The sequence below is a fragment of the Monopterus albus genome, unplaced genomic scaffold (genome assembly GCF_001952655.1).
Source record: "Monopterus albus unplaced genomic scaffold, M_albus_1.0 scaffold1.1, whole genome shotgun sequence".
In the NCBI taxonomy this organism is placed as follows: Eukaryota; Metazoa; Chordata; class Actinopteri; order Synbranchiformes; family Synbranchidae; genus Monopterus; species Monopterus albus.
In genome coordinates this window covers 3,691,887-3,715,221 of record NW_018127881.1, presented here as the reverse complement: position 1 = coordinate 3,715,221, position 23,335 = coordinate 3,691,887, and the positions used below count along the sequence as shown (strand labels likewise).

At 40.7% G+C, this 23,335-nt stretch overlaps 1 protein-coding gene across 4 annotated transcripts in view; it reads right to left on the bottom strand.

Moving 5' to 3' along the window:
• Positions 1 to 23,335, bottom strand: part of slc12a5a (solute carrier family 12 member 5a) — a 140,113-nt gene that overhangs the window by 58,798 nt on the left and 57,980 nt on the right. For 3 of the 4 annotated variants that reach the window (XM_020585825.1, XM_020585902.1, XM_020586050.1), the window contains exon 2: positions 20,517 to 20,615. The exons of the other annotated variant lie outside the window; for it this stretch is intronic. In XM_020585825.1, the coding sequence (XP_020441481.1) occupies positions 20,517 to 20,589 (73 nt within the window). In that variant the 5' untranslated portion in view covers positions 20,590 to 20,615. The remainder of the gene's footprint in view (positions 1 to 20,516; positions 20,616 to 23,335) is intronic. 4 annotated transcript variants of the gene reach the window in all.

Below are 23,335 nucleotides of genomic sequence, written 5' to 3'. Positions count from 1 at the left end.
AAATCATATTCGAGTCCAGCTTCTTTAACTTATGTAACAGTAATTTGAATTTTTGACTGCTTTCAGAACAGACATGGTAACATAATGATGCCAAACTGGTCTTTCAGAAATTGTAACTAGCATTTTTCACTGTTTTCTCATATTTTACAATGAAAAAATAACTGGCAACTCATTCAATAATGAAAATAACCATTAGTTTTTTATTTTTATCATAATTTTATATAGTACGTGTATGATTTTATTCAGATGAAGCAAATTGTAACTTCTAAGGACTCTTAAAAGCAGCATAATGTTAATTTGTTAAGGCTAAACTGTTGTAATTATCAAGTATGATCATGATTATTAAGTTGGCTGGTTAATTTAATGCAAATCTAATAAACTGAATGAGACTTTTTTGTATGTTTACTGAACCCTTTTGTAGTTCAGCTTGTCAACTGGGAAAACACAACCCCAGACAGTTTGTCTGCCTCTACTGGCCTGGTAAAGCTCAAAAAAAGTCAGGCACAAAGTTACAGCATCGTACCTTAGTCATCACTAACAACAGCAAAAGTGACTGGTTGGAAGTAAAACATCTTTAAATATCTGTATGATACACCACAATTATGGTTCAGTGCTTTCTGGCCTGCCAACTGTGCAGCATCATAGCACTTCACGAGATGAGATAGAAAGAGAGACATATTATGCAACATGGCCAAAAATATCTTCAGTGAAGCAGTCCACCATCCTGTCTGAAAGTCGAGGCAAGCTGGCATGATGAGGCACAAGGCTGAGGGAGATAAATCTACATCAAACTAATTTGCAAGGAACTAACGGAGTAAATACAGATGATCTGCAAAGCAACAAGCAGAGAGGTAATGATGCTCATGCACCACTTCCAATCACTCAAATGGGTGGCTGGCAGCTGATTTTCATTGTTTTAGTTCACACCCACTCAACGGTACGTTGTGTCCACCATATAAGTTGCTAAAGAAATTTCATGAATGCTCAAGTGACTGAACTGCCCAGGTTCCATCTGTGCTATGTGCTGGGGCTAAGCTTCATCTAATGAACTCTCAGGAACAACCACAGTTTCTCTCATTTAAATGATGCAGTATTAAAACCCGTTTTCATTTAGTTTTTTAATCTGTATTTGTTGACTTTTTCCAGCCACCGTAGGCCAACAGAATAAGATGTAAACAACGTTAACATATTATCACCATATAAAATGTATATGTCAAACAAAGAAAACATCCGAAGAAAACCTAAAATTACTTACAATATATTACTACAGCCTATTTAACTCTATAACAGCAGCAGGGACAAAACTATTTTTATACCGCTGCGCTTTACATCTTGGGACGACAAACCTTTGTCCAGAAGGAAGAAACCGAAAATGGCAGTGCAAGGGATGGGAGTCATCATTCAAAATAGAAGTAACTACCCTCTGTACCTGCCTACTGTACAGGGCTGCTAAACTTAACTGTGACTCCCCAAGCAAACGACTAGACCACTTAATTACTTGATCCAATGATTTCCTCTGTCTTAACGTTATCTGACCAAACCATGACACTAGAGAAAACGATAAAATAGATTCAATAAAAGCTCGATAAAACATATTCATTAAGGTTCGAATATGAAGGTCAATATGAAAATATGCAAGTTTCCATAAACAATGTAGACGTTGCTGACCCTTTAGCATTGATTTAAGTCCAATATTCATTCTCTTTCGAGCTATAGTTTGGTTCTTTGGCTGCTAACCACGGTGTTCACCAGTTACTAACTGTGTGTCTGCTGTTTGGTGCTGAGCAGGTGGGGTAAAGCGGGTTAAGAGTTTTTCAATGAAAACAACAACAAAACAGGGTTGACAAGTGAGCGTAAACAAAAACAGTTGAACTGGGGGCTGTAAAAGCAAAACAGTGAGCTGCAAAATGCTAAAACACTCCAGAGAGCTCAAAGTTGAGTGTTAATCCTCAGTGAGTTCATCACTACGAGCGACACCTTCCACATTACACGCTGTCATCTTGTTAATATAAAAAATTCTGCTTAGCACAGCTTTAAGTTCAACTGCAGCTTGTGATACTAGTAGCCCTGCATCAAGCCAAAGACCTGACATTTTAGAGGAAATAAAAAGAAGGGAGAAAAGGTGAAGGAGCAGGAGTGAGTGAGAATCATCCATAATGATGTGGGTTTATAGCCTATCAACTTGAACAGGAGAAGTAATGGAGTCAGAAAAGACAGACTGCAGACTAGAGCACTGCAGCAAGCGAGAGAGAGAGAGAGAGAGAGAGAGACAAACAGAGGGATGGCCAGGCAGACAGACGGAGCCACAGAAAAAGACCAGAGCCTTGTTCTTCAATCTGGCCTGGGTAGATAAGACTACAGCATTCAGGGATTTATCAGGTACCTCGGTACAGGTGCATTACCTGGATGGCTGAGTGCAGTCCCAGTTATTTACTGATAGTGTACAGTATGTGTGCCTCAGTGTGTGTGTGTGTGTGTCTCGGTTTCTAACACTTGCTGCTCATTTACTCATTTGTTTGCTTCGTTGTGTGTGACCGCTCGTCCCAGAGACCCGCCACGAGGCTGAGGCTTGTCGAAGATGGACTGATCTTAGTGGATATTTCTAGTCCATGGCAGATGAATAAATAATGGAACATTAGTTTGGATTTAGACAAAGATGAAAGCTTTAAGAGCTGAGCTTTTTACCACTGTGCCCTGGGATACAGAAAGAAAGCGGCACCGTGCAAAGAGAGACGAGCACTCGCACACACTCATCGCCCCAGAAACAAGTCTCCTTAGAGTGCACTGGTAGCACACCTGGAATCATTGTACAGTATAATATCAATGCTAAATAAGGGTTATTACATTCTTATGTGCACTAGTCATCTGCATTTCATAAAATATTAATACAGTATGCAGCTCAAAATATTTTTGGATCTTTGGATCCTTAGCACATGCCCCACAAAAAACATTTTCTCTCTAGAGGTACTGTGAAACTGTACAGAGGGAAAACAGGAAGTTACAGCAGGTGAGCTTGGGGAGTGTGTTTGCCTCTTTTGGTCTAGACAGAATTTTTTTTTTATATAAAAAGAAAAAAGAAGTTGTAACAGAGGCCTTACAGGCAGAGGAGGGAAATGCAGAGGCTGTTTGAAAAATTATCTTCTCCCTCTCTATATGGCTGGTAGGAACCACTGACCACTGTGCACTTGAATAGAGAGAGTGTCATGGTGTGTGTGTGTGTGTGTGTGTGTGTGTGTGTGTGTGTGTGTGTGTAGTGTATGTCACACTGTGTCCTGGTGGCTCACAGACTCAAGACTGTGGCTTTTGTCTGCCTTTGATTACTCTTATGAATTATGCATTGTGCACCTCTGTTTGTGCATCTATGTGCGTCTTAGAGTGTGTGTGCATGGAACCAAGCCAGAGACTGCAGCGCTTAGTGACAGTGACAGATACTGCTTCGCCCTCTGAAACTCTCTCAACTGCACGCACACACATAAAAGCACACACACACACACAGAGCATTTAAATACACACGCATGGAAACTTAGTTACATTGACTGATATCCGTCCTTGCCTGCTCTTTACTCTTTCCTCTCCCATTGGGCCTCTGAGGTCTAAACCTAGACTCTGGAACACGGTGAAGGTCAAAAACTACGTTATGATTAACCAAGCTGCACTACTTTAATTACCAGCAGGGCGTGGTTGTCTGTGGGTCTGTGGTATGCTTTTTATTGCAAGGACATTTCAGAATTTCTTGCCTGAAACAGATCATTATTTTTGGTTAATCATCTTAATCATTCAGATTAAGACAATGAGATGTCAGAGCATAGATTTAAAAGGTTCACAGAGCCAAAAGTACCATCAGTAAATTGCATCTTTTGTCTGAGCAACAGACATCGGGTGAAATGATCGATCCCTGTTCATTTTAGCCCCATAGATACATTTTCTACCGACAGACTCAAGTGCTTCAGCACTACTTTTGACATATGAGGTTATGTGTCTAGAGGGGATATCCCACTGAGCTTGCAGCTCATTCGCAGCAAGAACACCAGCAAACCACTTAATAAAAACGCTGTAAACCACAACATGGCACTCAAATCAAGTGCAGTGACATATTTAGTGGATCTGTGATGTTTCTTCTTATTCTCAGATCCATTTCTATTGTCAAACTATTTCAGCAAATGGTTCCCTGATACAAACACACTTTTGAGCACTGTGTTGTGGTTTAAAATGTTTTTTTTTTACATGCCCATTTGTAGTTAATTCTGTTAAATGAGGTGCGGAACAGCAAAAACACTTCTGACCACATACAGTATGGTTAGTGACTACAGTGTCAATTTATCTACACAAGATGCTGTATAGGAAAAATCTGAGCTATAAAGTGAAACTTTAATACACTGACAACAACAACAAGCAGACTTTTTTCAACTCTGTTTCTTCTTGACCAAGAAGGGGTAACTTCCAGTTTCAGAGCAAATGCGACATTTAGGCACAGCACTTAGAACTTTTTATAAAGTGACCTTCTCCTGTCACATATCACCACATCCATCTATCATGTCTGTCTTGTAACTCCTACATAAGATTCAGGAAAGGCTGCTCCTGCTGGGAGAGTCCGGAACAACCCCCAATTCATGACCGAGGAAATCCCTCAAGACAGTATGTGCTACGCATACAGATAGACAAGGACGCATGTGTTGAACTATGCAGAGGTTTAGACTGTAGCTGCTGAGTCACAGCACAGTTATATCTTTTACTGACAAGCCAGCAGGTGATGCATCAAGCCAGCTTTCTTTTTAACTTCTGTTGTAACGTGACTAACTTCCCTTCCGACAGACTTTCTGTGGTCACAACAGGACATTCAGGAGGAGGCTGAAGAAAAGAAATACAAAAAATGAGAAAGAAAGCTGGGGATAAAGAAAAGAGGGGGATAGAAAAGTCAGAGGGGTGGCTGCAGTGTTGTTACAGTTGATGACTGCAGCAGAGGAAGAGATGCGAGTGTGGGATATAAACTCTGAGGAAAAGGCAGCGACCGAAATTGAGGAGGGGAAGCCATTCAGTCCAGATACAGATTTTCACATTGACGTCATGCTGCTATCAAGATCCATCCATGTCAGACACAATGGAGCACTCTCTTCATCCCATATCACATTTAAGCTGAATCCTAGATACAGTCTTTAATATGCAGAGCTGTGAGCCGTCCTCTTATTGTATTGTGAACAAATAATGAACAAATAAATATAAGATGAATATCCATCTAAATGTAAGGACTCCCTACACCTGTCCTCCAGCATGGTTCAGTGTTTCCAGTCTCAGCAGGAGGGAGAACAGGTGTGAAAAACAGCTTGAAACTTTGCACCATTTGTGCTCGTATTGCAAAATAAATTAGGATTGATATTTTTCATTTGCTACCAAACATTTTCATCTACATATTTTAGGGAGATGAAATTGGCCTTTAAGCTAAATCTAAGCATATGGCAGAAGTCACAAAATAAACAAACCCACAATATAAAAAGCACAATTTCTCAGAATTTACAGACATGCAGGCTGAAATAAGTGAAGCACAACCAGGGCCACATATGTGGTTGTCATCAGCAGTGAGGCAGAAGATATTCAGTGAACTCGGCGAACAGTGTTGGTACAGTATGTTGTGCTATAAAAACTCTGCAGAGCCAGTGCTCTCGCCTGGAGACTCTGCACAGTTGCAGAAACCATCAATTTGGTTTGGGCTCAGTGTAGGGACAAGTCAGGTTGAGTTCTGTGAGTGTTTAATGTTGCCTAACCTTTATTTATGCCATTCTGGTATGCAGATGCAAACTCCTTTTGCATTGTATTCTCCTTGCAGAGCTACAAACACACTGTAATGCAAAGCTACACAGCTGCCCAAAGAGGATGGCAAACGTGTTACTTAACGTACAAGGATGGTAATTGTCTATGTTAACAGTATTTTCAGCTATTTCAATACAGAGACTAAAAGCGACAATGAACTACCTCTAATCACAGTTAATGTCTGTCAGCTGTCAGTGCTGGATTAGGTTGTTCATCTGTGCAAAATACTTCTGTTGTTGTTCAAAAAATGATTAAAAATCACACTCCTGCACTTCACTATGAAGACCCAGACCTGACTACAATGCCCCAAAGCCTCAGAGTGGTCATAATTTCCTGAAGTTTCCACGAGTCAGATTCAACTGCCCATGCGTGACATTTTGCAGGAGCTCCTTGCTTTGTTTATACTCTGCTAGCTCATCACGCCCGGGCTTGGCCTTTGCTAATGAAGAAATATGTCACCCAGTGCAGAGGTGTGTTTCACTGATGTGTTTTTCAACATGGAGGTCTACGGCACAGACGAATAAGATAATCCAGTACTGACACACTGATAGACCTTAATCATGAGTAGACAATTCATTGACTGTTTTAGTCTCCCTATGTGGAGTGGTGAAAATACTGTTAATATAGAAAATGACCGGCCTTGTCCTTTAGTACATTTTGTAATGTGCCACCATTTAGAGGCGGCACATAAAGGTCAAACAGAATATTAGTTTTAAAGCTGAAATCTACCAATGTTTTTTTAAAGATAGCACTAATAAATCCATCTGTGGAAAAGCAAGACAGGCTTATCTGACTATAACAAAGCCATTTAATGTCAATTCACTTAATGATATATTAATGTTTTTGTTAGCAAATTACATTTTTCTAGCCATTCTGATAATCAGTTAACAAGCAGCAGTCTGTAGGTCTCTGTTGCCTTTTTGCATACATCTGATTGAAAGCTCATTCAACCTTGATAAACAGCATTTGAAGTCACAAAGCCTCGCAATTCTACCCGTATTAATAGTTTAGGATGTTAAATCAAGCTCTACTTTTTTTTTCACAATTTCCAGACATTTCAAGACCAAATCTTTAACGAGAAAATCTGTAGATTAACTGACATGAACTTCTAAGTTACAGCCTTAAGTGTTAAAAAACTATAATAAAGCACCAGATAACACTAGATATATTGGTGCAACATAAAATCATGTCTTTTTGTAAATCATTAGTGCCTGGAATTATGCACACGTGTGACCAATCATGGATCTATCCTTGTGTGCAAGCCACCGAATTAGACACAGAATTACACAGATGACTGTGCCTTGTGCTGGGTGCTTTCGATGCAGACTGAGCTAGCATAGAAAATCATGGTAATCCTTGTACCCAAAACTGCCTCATGTAGCGTATTTACAAGTGACACCAAAGTAAACCAGGGAAGGTACAGTAATATAATAATAATAGTAAAGTAATACTACTGTCTCCCAGGACCTGAAGTGGACGTCCAACATCAGGACCATCACCAAGAAGGCACAGCAGAGGATGTACTTCCTGCTCCAGCTCAGGAAGTTGGACCTGCCCCAGGAGCTGCTGATGCAGTTCTACAGAGGAATCATCGAGTCTGTTCTCTGCACCTCCATCACTGTCTGGTTTGGCTCAGCTACCAAACAGGTCAAGTACAGACTTCAGCAGACAGTCAGGATGGAAGAAAAGGTCATTGGTGTGAGCCTGCCCTCCATGGAGGACCTGTACACCTCACGGGTGAAAAGGAGGGCGGAGAGGATCACTACAGACCCCTCACACCCGGGACACAAACTGTTTGAACTCCTCCCCTCTGGACGGCGTTACAGGCCACTGTGCACTAAGACAACCAGGCACAGGGACAGTTTCTTCCCCCAGGCTGTCACTCTGATGAACACTTAACCAACGACAGTAGGACTGGACAATAACCCTCAGTGAAATACCTGTAAATATACCTTGTATAGATTATACAGACTCGTACAGGGCTCTAGTTTTACGTACTCTATTTTTATTCCTATTTATCTCATTTCAGTGAGCATTCCTTTGACTGTCTGCCTGTTTAAACTGCTTATGTTGTTATATTACACAGCCTTATGCTGGTTTACTGTTTATTGGTCCCTTGCATGGGAATATGTACATGCACATTGAGAGCCGATGTACCAGAGTCAAATTCCTCATGTGTCCGACACACTTGGCCAATAAAGCTGATTCTGATACAAATGTCATGAAAATGAATACAGCAAATCACATCACCATCTAGAACTACTGCACGCAATTCTTGAGTTTAAAATGTTGACATTTGTTAGATGTTTTGTTTGAGGAACCTTATTTGCTGCTTTTTATTCAAAATTAATATACCATGGTATGCTAATGTGGCTGTGTGTTGTCATTCAATGGCTCAATTGCACACAGAACACATTCTCTAAGATTGTACACTGTTTGCTGAATGAATAGAAGTGGAATAACAACACAGCCTTTTCAGATGGGGGCATCAGCACTAGGCATCAGTGCAGATTGGATGTGCACATGTACAATTTCCTTTCATCTGCCTCACCATCACCTTTTTTGTACACTATGTTCATCCTGTCTCAACCTTTGTTCCCTCTGCATGTGCTACAGTCTTGAATTATCATTGCTTTTCTAAAAAAATCTACATCTACAAATTAGCTCCTCTCCTCGACTCCTCTCCTTGACTCCTTTGCCTCATTTACAGTTAGCAACCATCTCTCCTCAGTCACTATTAGTTCTTATTCCTGTTCTTCTGGCTCCTCCCTTGTCCTTCTCTGCTCATCTAATTCCTTTATCTCCTGTATCATCCTCTCTCTTAAACCCTCCTCTATATCTCTCTTTTGTATCTTTCTTTTTTTTCTCTCTCTCCCTTCTTTTCTAGCTCAGGAGCTAGTGTGACTGCAGTGTGACCTACTTAACAGCATCACTGCTGCCGCTGACTAGCATGGTTGAGCATAGTGATGTAGACACCAGAGAGGCTTTTATAATGTGCACTGCCAACAAACTCACCAACCACCAAAAGAGAGAGTAAAGAAAGTGGTCCAGCCACTCACCCTGGATCTGTGCGTCTCCTGACCTGGTAAGAAAGAAAGTGGTCACAGCAAACCTTTGGGTCCAAACATACATCCACCATTTTAGATTTTACTATCAGAGAAATTATGGAATTTGAATCTGACTAGTTCTAACTTCAGTCACTACATGCATCGGCACCTGAGACACAATTCCAAGCCTTTCAAAAGAAATCCAGATGAAACATTTTACAGGATAATGTTTGGCTGAGTGTGTTTGTGCTTCATGTTTACGTGGGTATATGATTGTGTATGCATTCATGTACAGTATGTGGTGACAGGCTAGAGTAAATTTTCCTGTCACTTCCTCTGTTTAGTCCCTGGCAAGACTGTGTGGCCTACTCCAGATGTTGTGCTAATGAGCTGGGACATTAGTGCCACCTTGTAATACTATGTGCATTAATTTAGAGTAGCCAAGCTCTTTTATTGTTTGTTTTTCCTACCCATAACCACACTGAATAGCCATGATGCCAGCCACCAGTCATTTTTTTAAAACAACCTTTAACATTTAACTCATATTAATTCACTGTGCGATTTCTGCATTTCTACCTTTGCAATTTCCCCATGAAATCACCTTTATGCACAATCTGGTGCAGTAGTGAAAGAAAACAGTATTTAAAAGGATCTAATTATCCATCTACATAATCAAGTCATCAGTTACCATTTATGAAAACAACCGGAGATCTTTCCTCCATAATGTGTTATTCTAACGATCAGCCATTCTGCAGAAATTCATATGGGCATTAGAGAAGTAGAGACACTTATGATTGCACTGCATGCCAGGAGCAGCCTGAGAGAAGATGGAAAAGAACACTTTTAATTTCACAAATTTGCATTTGTGCATCTCTGTGCAAGTGAACAAGAGAGAGAAAAGGATCTGCAGTGTTTTATGTATATTTTTATCAATACAATAAATCAGCATGGACAAGCTGCTGTACCCCTGTGCCTATGGATGACTGTGACTGTATGTGAACAGAAGTCATTGTGTGTAGATATTTACCATATACTGTATATGAAAAGAGCTATAAGCATTTAGAAGAAATGGATTTTTACACGAGAACTGGGTTATCATGCCCCAGTGCCTCTAGGTCACACTTGACTCCCTGCAAAGCCCTGCTTTCTCTTTGCTTTGCCTGGTTAAAACAAATTAATTAGTATGATGCCATTGCAGGTGGTCAGCTGATGAAAGCTGTGGCATAGTGTATAGTTCAAACATGTCATCCACTGTGTGTGTGTCACATAATTGGTCACACCTAAACTCTGGCTACACAGTTTTCTTATTCCTCCTTGATCTTTCCAGAGAAAAAGGATGCGACTCTAATGAACATCTGGTTAGGATCAGTCAAATACCTCTGTTCTGTAGCTAAGATGGTCAACAGACACGCCAAAGTCTCAGGGGCTCACACAGAGACATCTCTGAATTAAAAGGAGTTTTCTAGTCAGCATTAATGGGAAGATAATGAGGGCACAGAACAATGTGGGGTCTTATTTTACCAAAACTATTTAGAGTTAGGCCACTCCAGTACTTTGCTATACTGTAGCAGCTGGCACTGGCATGTATGAGGATGAGGACAGAGAGCACTGTTATGACAATCAGAGTGTATTAACTGCCATTACTGAAGCCTCTATTAGTAGTGTCGGGTCCGCTCGGCGCGACCTGCCTCTCTTTATTTTTCCCTCTCCTGCGCTCCCTTTTTGCGGGATCAACGCCTCAGCTGTGATACATCGGGTAATTAGTGACTCGTGGGTCGGTGCGCACACCTGAGGCGTATTCCGGTGATTTGTGGGCTTCCTTATTTATACCTCTGGCAGATGCCCCGTCGTCGCCGGAGCATTGCGACGTGTAACGTACTATACTTAAAGTAAGTTATACAAAGGTTGTGTTAGACCCGCATTTTTTAGACGTGTGTAAGATGCTACGCTGACAGTCTCTGTGCGTTTTGGCTTGACCTTATCACGCTAATTATGCGGTTAGCAATACAGAAATACGTGCTTTGTTTTCCACACTGACAGTCCCTGTGCTGTGGATTGCATTGTTTACGTTGGTTCTTTTTGTTCACCTGTCCGTTCTCATCCTTTGCTATCCTAGTTCCTGTCGTTAGTTTGTGTGTTTACTGTCCTGGTCTCCTTAGTCATCACTGCCCTTCCCTTGTTGTATGTATTATGGACCCTGTTATGTTGTCATGTTGTTTTTATTCCATTAAACCACCTTTTTTGTACTAGCACCTGGGTCAGCCATCTTGAGTCCAACCCCAGTTCTCCCTCACCCACCTGGTGAGGGGGACTAAACCATAACAAGTAGAGCAAACATGACAGTAGTTCTTTCTAAAACACTGGAGGTAAGACATCCACCGTGGCAAGGCATTTCAGGACAAAGGAAGGTTGGAGAGGGAGCGACAAGAGTGAGAAGTGATCAAAAACGGCAGGTGAAAAGGAATGCAAAATCATGTTGCTATAGCAACTGGCCATGCAGTCGAGGATAATAGCTGGAGTTGCATGCAATCTCTCTCTCACTCTCTCATCCCAGAAATATGAGCAGAGCCACTGTTTGACCATCTGAGCAGCTTCCTTATGCTCTTGGCAAACAGATAATACATCAAGTATACTGTCCATCTGACTGTGTCATTTCACATTTACTCATGAGGGGTGAGCAAGCACTTTAATCCCGCCACAACGCTTTTCTTGTTGTCCAAGCTAGAGAGTCCAATCTGTTCCAGGATGGATCACATGCTAACTTTGCATTTGTATGCATGAGACAATGTTGCTGCCTATATCACTTCTCGAGGCAAGTGAATGCTTTGTTGAGTAATGGAGCCAGAAAGACTGCAGGTTACTGCAGCAGCAGTGAAGCTGAGAAAACTATTTTCACTGCGGCAAGATTTATCTGTAGGATGGATAATATTAACACTAATACTAATAATAGTTTAGACTCAGGATGCACCTGGTTAGAGAGGCTGTTGCCTTGAGGAATTTTGGGACCTACCAGAAGTCACAGATTTAGATTTAGTAACCCTGGAGGCTGCGGACATGTTTGCATCACATTTTGTTTGATGCCATCGGTGTCCATATTTATGAGCTGAAAGAGGAGCAGCTGCATAAGCAGTGACGCTGCAATAACAGTCAAGGCTGTGGGCTGCTTATTGGACAAGTATATGTTAACAAACAACACTTAGCTGACTGTCCCTTCAGCATTAAAGTCTTAATGTATAGTCAAATGAGCTAAAATTCCAAATATGAATCTGATGCCTCATTCAGTCAGACACGGTGTGGCCACCCATGTACCATTAGGCCTGTTAGGCCTTCAGGCCCACAGCATACCAAGCAGAAATTATTCCCTGTTGCTTCCTGCAGAAGCAGAATATGACTGCTGCCATAGAGACAAATAACAAGGCCATGGATATACTTTTTAAAATCTCTTTTTCTATCTGTCTGAAGAGTGGAAGCAGGAGGCAGTCACCAATTTACTGGCCCCTCACAGAAAATATTCATCTCTTCACTCCTCTCAGTTTGATCAAAAGATACTTCATTCCATCCAAAATAAATGCCTCACTGATTTAAAAAGTATGAGTGCAAACATGAGAAAAAAAAAATCAACTGCCCACTGCATAAAAAACCCACAGAGCAGTGCAGCATCCAAAGCATGCCGCATAAACACCAACCCGTTCTTATTACGGAAGTAATTGACTAAGCTGACCTGGCAGGCATCTTGTTTAGAGACATCTGCTGAGGAATCCTTTGATGTGCCTGAACAGTGATGCCCCCCCAATCTCATCCTATCCCATCCTATCCCATGAGCCCCTCTGTTTCTTCCTCCCTGCACATTGTGCCTAAGAAATATCAAAGGCTCCTTCGCTCCTCCCTTTGCACCGCCACTGTAACAAAATTAAATAAACTTGTGACAAGCTGCAGTGACCTCGTTCAAGAGGAGTCTGAACCATGGCAGGGATACAGTGAACAGAAGGGTGAGAATGAGGCAGGACAATTAAAAGTGGTGACAAAAGGAAGAGAGAAGAATTATTTCATAACCATATAGTCTGTTCATTGCTTTAGTGTAACTGGAGCACAAACTGATCTCACAAGGATGAAGATTTTTTTTTTAACACAGCACGGTCATTAGCAACTCAAAAGAACTAAAACTACATTTATGTTTAGTTGACTGGGCAGTACAGAGGATGTGAGGCTAGGCCCAGCTGTGATAAAGAGCTGCTGAGCCAAGATTCTGGGCTGCGCTAAGCTAAAAAAAAAGTAGCCGTCTGATGACCATTCTGGGAGGCAGCTGTGGAATACGAGAATGAGGGGATTAGGATGTGTTGGGACTTAACAAACATTCTGGATGAAGATGACAGGGCACAGAAAGGAAGCAGATGACAGATAGCAGATGAGGAGGGATTAGCAGTGTGTAAACTGAAGTTCAGGGATTATTGGATGGAGGTCAGGAACAGCTCTCATTCTCATAGACTGCAGCATATACAGTATGTAGAAATCTCTCTTAGAGATGGACATGGAGCAAACACACTAGGCCTGATGGACTTGACAGCCCTTGAAAAGTGAAAAAAATATGAAATGTGAAGCACCACTGGGGAGGACATTCTGTTTTTAAGCATTCAGAGAATATACTGTACAGCATCATGTGGAGAGCTTCAGCTGATGGTTCACGAATTATAAAGCAAATAGAACAGAAAAGCTTATATTTTAGGAAGTTAGCAGCTTTTAGGTCCCTTAGTAGGACTCTAAAGATGCATTATTGAATAATAAAGACCATAAGGGGCATAAGACAATAACAAATACATTCATTAGAGGCGTTCAAATGGCAGCAAGTGTCACTACAATCATTTGAATACAGTATGAACATCCATAAGAAAAGACAGCATCTAAGTCAAGGAGAAAAGTTAAAAATAGCACTGCCAACTGAGAGATCTGTTGTAATATTTCACTGGAGGTAAAATAAGATGAAAACTACCAGTGTGGTGGAATGCGAGGCTCATTTCTAATATTTCCAAACTTCTCTGTGCCCATTAAGAGGGCTGTTGTCCAAAGGAAACAATTATAATGCAAGATTACACACAGTGGAGTCAGCAGAATGATTCAATAAACTTCTTCACATTTTTGAGCTGATACACGACATCAGCCTATTATCGCCCTATAAATCTGCTATGGTGAACATTTAAAACAGAAAACAAAAAACAATTAAAACTTCACCAAACCAGGAGACACCTGAGCAACACTGCCATGTCATGTTTCTGTCCTCCCAGTGAACCTAAGTCCAATATTTACTCTCTTTTGCTACTGTTTTGGTCTCCACCAACCCCCGAGGAAAACGGGTGCTTCATAGGTGCTCTCTGGTACATCAACAAATAGCACTACACCTCTGGAAATAACTCTCTCTACCAGCAGGTGGTGATATCTGTATTTGGCATTCATAAAGGGAAAGAAGAAGAGCTAGACTGCGGATATACCAGGGATACCACACGGACAGGCTGAAGGGGCTTTCCCGAAAAGTTCTCTTCCCATGCAATGATTTGCTAAGCTGAACTGCCAATCGGAGTGGTCTCTCTCGTTGACGAGGTCCGCTGCTGATTTATCATGCCGAATCTGTTGAAAAGCCTCCAACAGGGTCCAACTAGTGTCAACAGTGTGGGACACACCAGGAAGGCAAGGGCAACAGATGCTCACCAACAGTGGCCAATGGTTGGCCATCAGTTTAGTGTATCATGGGCCTTAAAGGTTTGTTGCTAAAAACACTGTGTGCTGCAGATGGAAATGACAATGATTAAAGTACTTAGCATGAACAGAAACACTTTGGCAACAATGAGCTGAAAGACAATACATTGCCAGAGCTGAGGGGAATTTCCACGTCAGGTTATACCCATTGGTGGGTTTGCCAGTACAACTGAGCCCTTTCACAGTGCATAGTCATTTGACCCAGTGCTAATATAAAAACATTGATTCGTCTTTGAAGAACTATCAGCTAAGAATAAAAGTCATTAACTGAACGGTTGAAGTGTCAAGTGACAGTGTAAACCTGAGATTCAAAGAGTCAAATATCATCTCATCTAATAAACAGAACTTGTGTAAATTGGGAATCCACAGAGGCAGAATATCCTCTAATCCTGCTTGCTAAACAAAGCGCACCAAACACTCAAGAGCACCTCAAGAAATCCTCTGCATTTACACTGCAGCACACACCTCACCAATCCCCAGCGCTCTTCAGTTAAGTCGCTCCATTTCATTCGTGACAATAGCTAAATGGGTTCCTATCGAGGGCTGGGATGGGACATGGGGCAAGTGGCATGGCTCTACTCCGTCTGTGGAAGGGCTCGACTGACAGATGGTTTATTTCCATTTGCTGAGGATGCTGATAGGCTCTCTGGGCCATGGCAAAATGGGAAATACTATTCAAAAAAGCATATCAGCCCCAGACACTCACCCGACGGAGAGTTATGCAGACATGTCAACAAAGCTGTCATCAAAAAGAAAGTGAGAAGGGGGTGGGGGGTCATAAAAAGGTGTTGTAGCACTGTGGTCAGCCTAGCCTAAGGCGATACTACGCTCAGGGGGAATGGTGCAATGACATTCAGACCCAGAGACATTAATATTTATGAAATTATATTTTCTATATCCATATGTCCACTTATCTGGACTGGTTTTAAGCTGTGGGTTGATATGCAGTGATTGCATAAGGTGATATAGAGTGGCTGCTTTTGGGTGCATGAGAGACACTTGAATGGCTTCTGAGAGTGAGAGAGATTCAAATGTTTAGAGATGTATCTAAAATTTGACTTTAAGTGGCTATGAGTAAAGTTAATTATTAAATGAACTACTATTTGTGTTGATACATTCATGCTCATATTCCTGTGACAAGACAAAGCAGCGTGTGTGGCCTGGTATTACACATGTTGTGAGGATGTAAATCTGTTTATACAGCCACACTGTGGGGACTCAATGTCCTTATGGGGACAAAAAACAAGTTCCCAAAACATAAATCATTATGTTTTAGAGAAATGACTTGGTTTCAGGTTAGGGTAAGGGTTAGAAATGAATCTAGATCAATGGGTACATCTCATGTCCCTTATCTGCTTGTTAAGCGGTGACGTAACGTTCTGTTTCCAGGTCCAGGCTTTGGTTCATTCTCCTCCTCTCCATATGCCACAGTGTTGGTTTCCCCATTGCTTCAATAGAATTAAAATCACGCCAGCTGTCATTTTACTGCCTTCCCTTTGGTTCATTCTTAGATAAGTCACAGCATTTTTAAATCAATAAAAATAAAGCCTGTTTAAAAGTACACTGTTTTGCTACCTTGTAATGTTTACTAGCTAGTTAGCGTGAAGTTAATGTAAACAGTATACACTGACACATTTCACACTGTTGAAAGTAACAGTAAAAGCTGGGAACTATGAAAAACAAGGTAAACATATAACTCAATATATAAAGTGAATAAATTTGCTAAGACATATAATAAAGATTGGTTATTATGCCACCAGGTGGAAAAGGCAACACTGACTATTTGAATCTTAATGATGTAGTCATGTTTTCTTTTACTCTTGATGCTTCGCTAAAGAAAAAAAAAATGTTGTTGTGTAGAGGGTGACAGGCTGCCATTTGGGTCTGGTGGAGTTTGGACCCAGAAATGGAATGCTGGAATCTACCCAGAAGTCATTCCAGGCAACCGAGGACGTATGATGTTCCAAGTCTCTTATATCTGGTCTGAGGACTGGGGAATGAGAACTGAGGACGGTGCCATATGCCATCAGCGAGGATACACAAGAAAATCGTTCGTAGAAGTGTTCTGTGAACCGATGTGCCCCTTTATCAGAAATCAGTTGGTAACTGGATGCTACAGATGAAGGATCTGAGAAAAGACCATCTCATGTCATTAATAACGCGTTTCCTCTCTCCTTTCTCTTTACATTTTCCTCACATCTTATGTGGCCGGGACTAAGAAGAAAAAGATCCAAGTGTGGGGAACAACGATCAGGCTTGGGATCTACCCACTGTATTGCAATGTCCCCTAAAGCGATGGAACAAGTGTGTGTGCTATTAGCCAACAACAGCAGAGCCACTCAGTGAGTAGCCCCCTGTGTCCTCCTTTTTCCTCTCTGCCATGTCTATTTGATCGCTAACAAAAGACAACAACTAACACTATGACATGAAAGACGCTGTGGATGCATGCTATAGCTTTAAAGACATCAAACAGTTGTAGGGGGACCACAGACTGTTAAACAAATTGAACGATTTAACAGATAATAAGTGATCAGGTTGTTCTGCGTGTGTGTTTTAGCTGTCTACAGTTCGTCTGGTGAAAGGGAGGGATTCTAAAATGAATGACTATTTTCCCAAACAACTCCACTGATAGCCCTGCCATTGAAAATGTTCAAATTATAGTGTTGCTTTTTGTGTCCTGGCCATAATGGCCCTAATCCATTAATGTCCTTGTACATTTATCTGTCACTTCAAACAATGTGTAAAGGGGAAACAAGATAAAACAGAATGTTATTAACTAATACCAGTTTATTTGATTAGAAATATAGATTAATTTTGGAATGATACATCTGTTCATCACCATATTTATGACAGTCGTGAAATTCAATTATAAAAGACACTGGTTTCTCTTGAAAAAGCAGGCCTCACTTCATCCCATGGATGTTTGAAATGAAGTGAAAAACAACAAGCGAAGCTGATGACAGCAGTGCTTCTGCGGCTCCCCACTGTTCTTCTGCATTATAAGCCTTGGAAAGCAACATTTCATTATGCTCCCACTCACATTCCCTACCAAAGCATTTCCAATTAAAAAAAAAAAAAAATTAATATCGTCTAATGATGCTCTGGGCACCCTAATGGCCAGGGACCAACAGGAAAACTGGAAAGGCAGCAAAAGCTAAAACTTCATCACCAGTTGTGGCCATTTCACTGTTACAGCCAAAATTACAAATGGACCATTGGGCTTTAATGTGGTCAATCATGCAAATGGGGTGATTTATAATCTGTGCTGGCCTGCATAGAACAGTGGCATCTGGACAGCAGGTTGTGGCAATGGTGGAGAAGCTCAGTGCCTGTAGGACATCAACCTGCCATCAGTGGCATCACTTTTGTTGCTGTGATTAACAGGCAGTTGGCTAATACAGATAAATCAAAGTCTGTAAAGCAGTCTTTACAGAGCATATGTGCAGCCATTAGAACCGGCTAAATTTGGTCATTACATTTTACTTCTGAAACCTTACTGTGTAATCTATATTGTTTTTGCTCCAACAAAAGAATCCTGCTTGTTTCACAATACAGTTGCATACAGTTTACTAAAGCCACTTACAGCTGATATGGTACCAAAGGTGGGTGGAAATTCTGTAACTCTGTATACAACATGTAACGTAATATACAGTACTAGTAAAAATGTTGCCCTAAAACAGTCCTGACCATTTATTTGCAGCATTGCAAATATACCAGAGAAAGAAAGTAACTCAGTACATGTACTCAAGTTCTGTACTTAAGTACAGTTTTGAGGTATATGTACTTTGAGTATTTTCATTTTCTGCAACTTCATTTTTGAAAAAAGTTGTACTTTTTAATCGCTACATTTATTTTATAAGTTTAGGTACTAGTTATTTTTTAGAATCCGCTAAGAAACAGCTTTAGAATCAAGAAAATAGAGTATATTCATTAGGGATGAGTACTGAAGGTCAGTATTAAAAAGGCACCAGTGTTAAATTATTAAATACCATAGTATCACTAAGCCCTGGTGTTAACGGTTTCATTACTGGTACTGAAGAAGTTAAGGAAACAAAAGATAGAAAAGATTTTCTATTTATTATCGCTGCATAGAAGTTATCTTGCACATTTTATCCCACCAACTCTGTTTTTGACTAATACAGTTGTCTACGCTGCATTTTTGCTTTTCTAAATCCAGAAGACAGATCTGTCTCTGGGAGCCTGAGTGCGAGGTGCAGGAGACAGTACATGCGCAGCGGTGGACTTAACTACAGTACGTGTGGTTACCTTTCACTAGGGTTGATACTGACAATGCTCGTTGCAACAAGTCTTTTCCATGTAAACATGAGCAACCTGGGGAACCATCTAGTTAAGGTCCATCCCATACAGGCAGACAAATTGCATAGGTTTCATCTGCCTAGCTTGCAGTTCATCTCTTGCTGTCCTGGTATGTTATGTATGCTAGCAGCCTGGAGTACACACATGGAATTATATGAGCATGGATTATTGATTAAAAGTAATTATTTGCCAGCAGATGGCTATGGGTGGATGCATAAATTCAAATTGTCAGAGCTTCACCTGAACTGTCGTTCAGAAACGTTGGGTTACTCATTGTAATCCCTGGTTCTACGGTAATAAAGTGAGGTGTTTGAGTTAAAGCACGATTTTGTGGTCTGACGGTAGGAAGCAAAGCACCACACCGTAAAAATGCTGTCAAAGTCCTGCAGTTGATTTTTAACATTTTAGTCTAGTCATTTGTTCAAAACAATGCTGTTGCACTTTGCTTCTCGAGAATGTTAGCAGTAGCAGACATATGAGAAGATTAAGCAATATTAATTCTGTTTTAAAAATTTTTTCCCCCTCTTAAAAATAAGAAAAACCCATAGGAATATCATTAAAATACCAGATTAAGAAAAAATGTAAAGATTAAAACACGTTGAATCCTTTCACATCTTTATTTTTTGCACCAAATTATGGAGAGTAGTATCAATAAGAGTATCGATACGATCCTAACAATATCGATCCTTAATAATCATAAGACTTATTGATCCCTAGTGGGAAATTCACAAGCCAGCTGCAACATTAAATGTGATGTACATAATAGTACATCAATAATTAGTCCAATAATGTGATTGACAGTAATGTGAACAGTGCCATTCTGTATAATGAGTATCTTACTTCTAACACATGAAGTATATTTTGATGCTAATACCGTTGTACTTTTGTTGTGTACATTTTGAAAGCAGGGCTTTTACTTGTAAGGGAGTATTTTTTACACTGCGGTATTACTAATATGACTTACTTTTTACTTTTAGAGCTGCCTCATTACTTTAACTTGTTCACCGCAGCGTGTCAGTAGTTAATCAGGGAAAACGTCTTTCATCATCTAAGCTGTATCAATTGCATGATCTGAACTTCAGTCTGTGCATTGAAGTTCTTAGGGAAAAGCATGCTGTTGTCACTGTGGCCATCTGCCTCATTTGCAATTCCAGTCTATCCCAAACATTAGGATCTCTGTGTGTGTGTGTGTGTGTGTCTCTGTGTGTGTGTGTGTATAGAGTTCACTGGTATACTTTTGTACTACTATTTAAGAATAAGAGTCCTGTGGATGAAGCAGGCTGTGCCCCCTCCTCTGTCCAATTTCAAAGCTGTATGTTTGATTTTCCATCGAAGACGGCCAAGCCCTGTTTCTTCGTTGTCCGCTAGCATCCCTGTATCCCTCTGCCCCCTCATGCTCACCAATGAAGCCACTTTGTTTTAAAGATGCAGCAAACCCACCGTGCCATGTTGTACAACATAGGATCACCCACCCGTATTAGCATGCACACTCATTAAAATGCACACATATGTACAGTACACACACATCCCCAGGTTTAAGTACACACTTGACAGCAGGTGAAGATGAAAGAAAGAAATTCTCAGTTGGCTGGTGGTTACCTTGGCAATTAAAGATGGAGCTGAGATGGATTGTTTGGCCTTCCTCAGGGAGGGAGAGAGAGATTGAGAGCATGCCGTGACGCAGAGGTAACGTGTGAGCTTGAAAAGACAGAAACGTGACTTGTCTTGGTGCTTTATGAAATGCAAATGATATCCACTGAAAAAAAATTCCAAAACACTCTGGTACATTCACCTTCATGCAGAATATACTGTAAAGCAGCAGTTTACTGACAGAAACCAATCAATAGCAGCAAAGAAACAGTCTGTGTTGTATTTTGTGTGTCATGCTTAACCTCAGTGTAAAGGTTTCATATTTAGCAAATATATGGAATATTTCCAACAGTCCAGACTGTAACCATGGCAATCCACATTACCTACTTGGTTATTTGTCTCTCTTGAGCCAAAGGAAGACAGCTTGATAAAATGGGATGAAGCCAGGCTCTGACACACACACACACACACACACACACACAGACAGGAACGTGGTAACAGGGGTTCTCTGGCTTTTATTTGTTCTCAGTAACAGAAGAGAAGTCTTTGCGTGCGGAGTCAGTGCAACGACTGATTGCTGCACTACTGGGGCTGAGTGGGTCTTGTGGTTCTGAGGCCAGTCTCAACCACACACCAGCTAAATCAGTACAAATAGGTATATGAGTGAAAGCAAATCGATAGGTGGCTTTTCATTATGGTTCCGTCTCCTGGCACCGGCCAGTTCACAGTAATGTCAGATAGGGTGGAAATTGAGAGACTCATTAAGAACTTGGCCTTCTTCAATAATGAGCCGGAGGAAAGTGAGGATGTGTCACTTCCCCACTGGTGTGGAATGTGCACTGTCAGCTCCACTGGGAAGGTTTTGATTTAGTTTATCTGCTGTGTGCAGATTCACACACAGTGATGCGCCTGAACCACAACCACAATGAATATCACAATAAAGGAAAGGAGGGAAACACACCAACAAACAAAAAGTCAGAACATTCTAAATTGGCAGATAACAATCTATGCTTATACAGAGTGTCAGCTGTAAACTGTAGATACAGCAGTTAAACCATGACCATGGAAACAACTTCTTCTGAAGGGCTGCAGCAGTCACAGGGGAGAGGTATTTTGCATTTAAAAGACTATAACCTGCCGAAGCCTCATTAGGTTCATCTGAACTTTGAAGAAAAGAAAGAATCTTATACTGAAACTGTACTAAGAAATGGTGTCATATGGTCAGTATGGACAGGGCAATCCTGCCAACTGATGTCTTTCAACTTAATGATATATACTGTTTACGATGATATGTTTAATGCTGTTTAAACAATGTGTGAGCTGACATATCGAGTCACTCACTTGACAAAAACAGTCCTTGAGAGTCTACACATTCACTACCTCATGAAGCCAAGTAGGGCAGACTACTATGCGTGTGCATTCAGAGTGCATGAACATGGTCACGCACCACTAGTTAAGCTAACGTAGGTGCCTAAAAATACATTAGCAAAGTTAAAAATGAGTGAGCAACCAGCACCAGGAGACAAAATGCAGACACAATCAGCCCTGCAATTTACATTGTTAATCACTAGACGTGGTTCATCCTCACTCACACGGAGGTATTTTTGTTTTGAAAATATGAATGTTGCTCAAGAGATGAACTAAAAAACTGTTGGAAATTGGTTGCTGTAAAGACAAGACAACAGCTTGTTTCACTTTCACCATCTGCAAACTAACCACCACACAGAACATGAAGAATATGGAAAGCTTCAGGAGTGAGCTGTCAAGGACAGGACTAAATCAGCCAAGGTACCAGCAACCAAAAAGTGGATGAAATCCTTTACCAGTAGCTGATGCCCTACTTGTTTACACTGAACTGAGCTTATGGCTGAAAATGCAGCTGCAATAATATTTTATACATATTTCTGAAAGTGGTGAGATGAAAGGTCCCTGTGTTCAGCTTGGCTGAGCTTTGTTTTGGGGCGATGATTCATCTCTTTCCTTCACCTCCACCGACCTCCTCTTCCCCTCTATAACAGTGGTCATCTATTTCTCTCTAAGACCATCCCATCCATTTAAAATCTTTTACCATGAGAAAAAAAAAAAACTTACTGCCAGTATTTTCCAACCACTTTTTAATTTGTGGTTCTGTAATATCACAATTAAATTTCTTCAGTGAATTAAAGTAATGTAATCAATATACAGAATGTGTTCCAAATAAAAGCCAGTGATTTTTTTTTTTTTTGTCATTGAGCCTCAAATCCAACCAAACCCACTGATTATTTTCAATTAAATTGCAAACATATCCATCAAGATGCACCAATAAAAGTGATGGGAGTAAAATGCTACATAAAGACAGGAAAACATTTAGTAAAGGAGAACATGTAGAGTATGACTAATGGTGGTCTCTTAAATGTGTGTGTGTGCATTAGCCTCGTGCGTACAGGCTTTTGTCTGAGCTTTTCATTAGAACAGTATGAGTCAACAACAAGCTTTGGGAAAGCAGAGCCCTTCATCACTGATTATACTCTTCTGCTTTTTAATTGACAAACCAATGAATGAACACCCCTGCATTATATGTGGACACCCACTACTGATGGTAACCATACTCTAATTAGCAAGAATCTGCCCTATCGTTACGTAAGCCATTGTATCCATGTTTCATTAATACCTACCTTTATTAGATTCAGTTCTGTGACACATAATTACTATCTACATACAGTGGGTACAGAAAGTATTCAGACCCCCTTAAATTTTTCACTCTTTGTTATATTGCAGCCATATGCTAAAATCATTTAAGTTCATTTTTTTCCTCATTAATGTACACACAGCACCCCATATTGACAGAA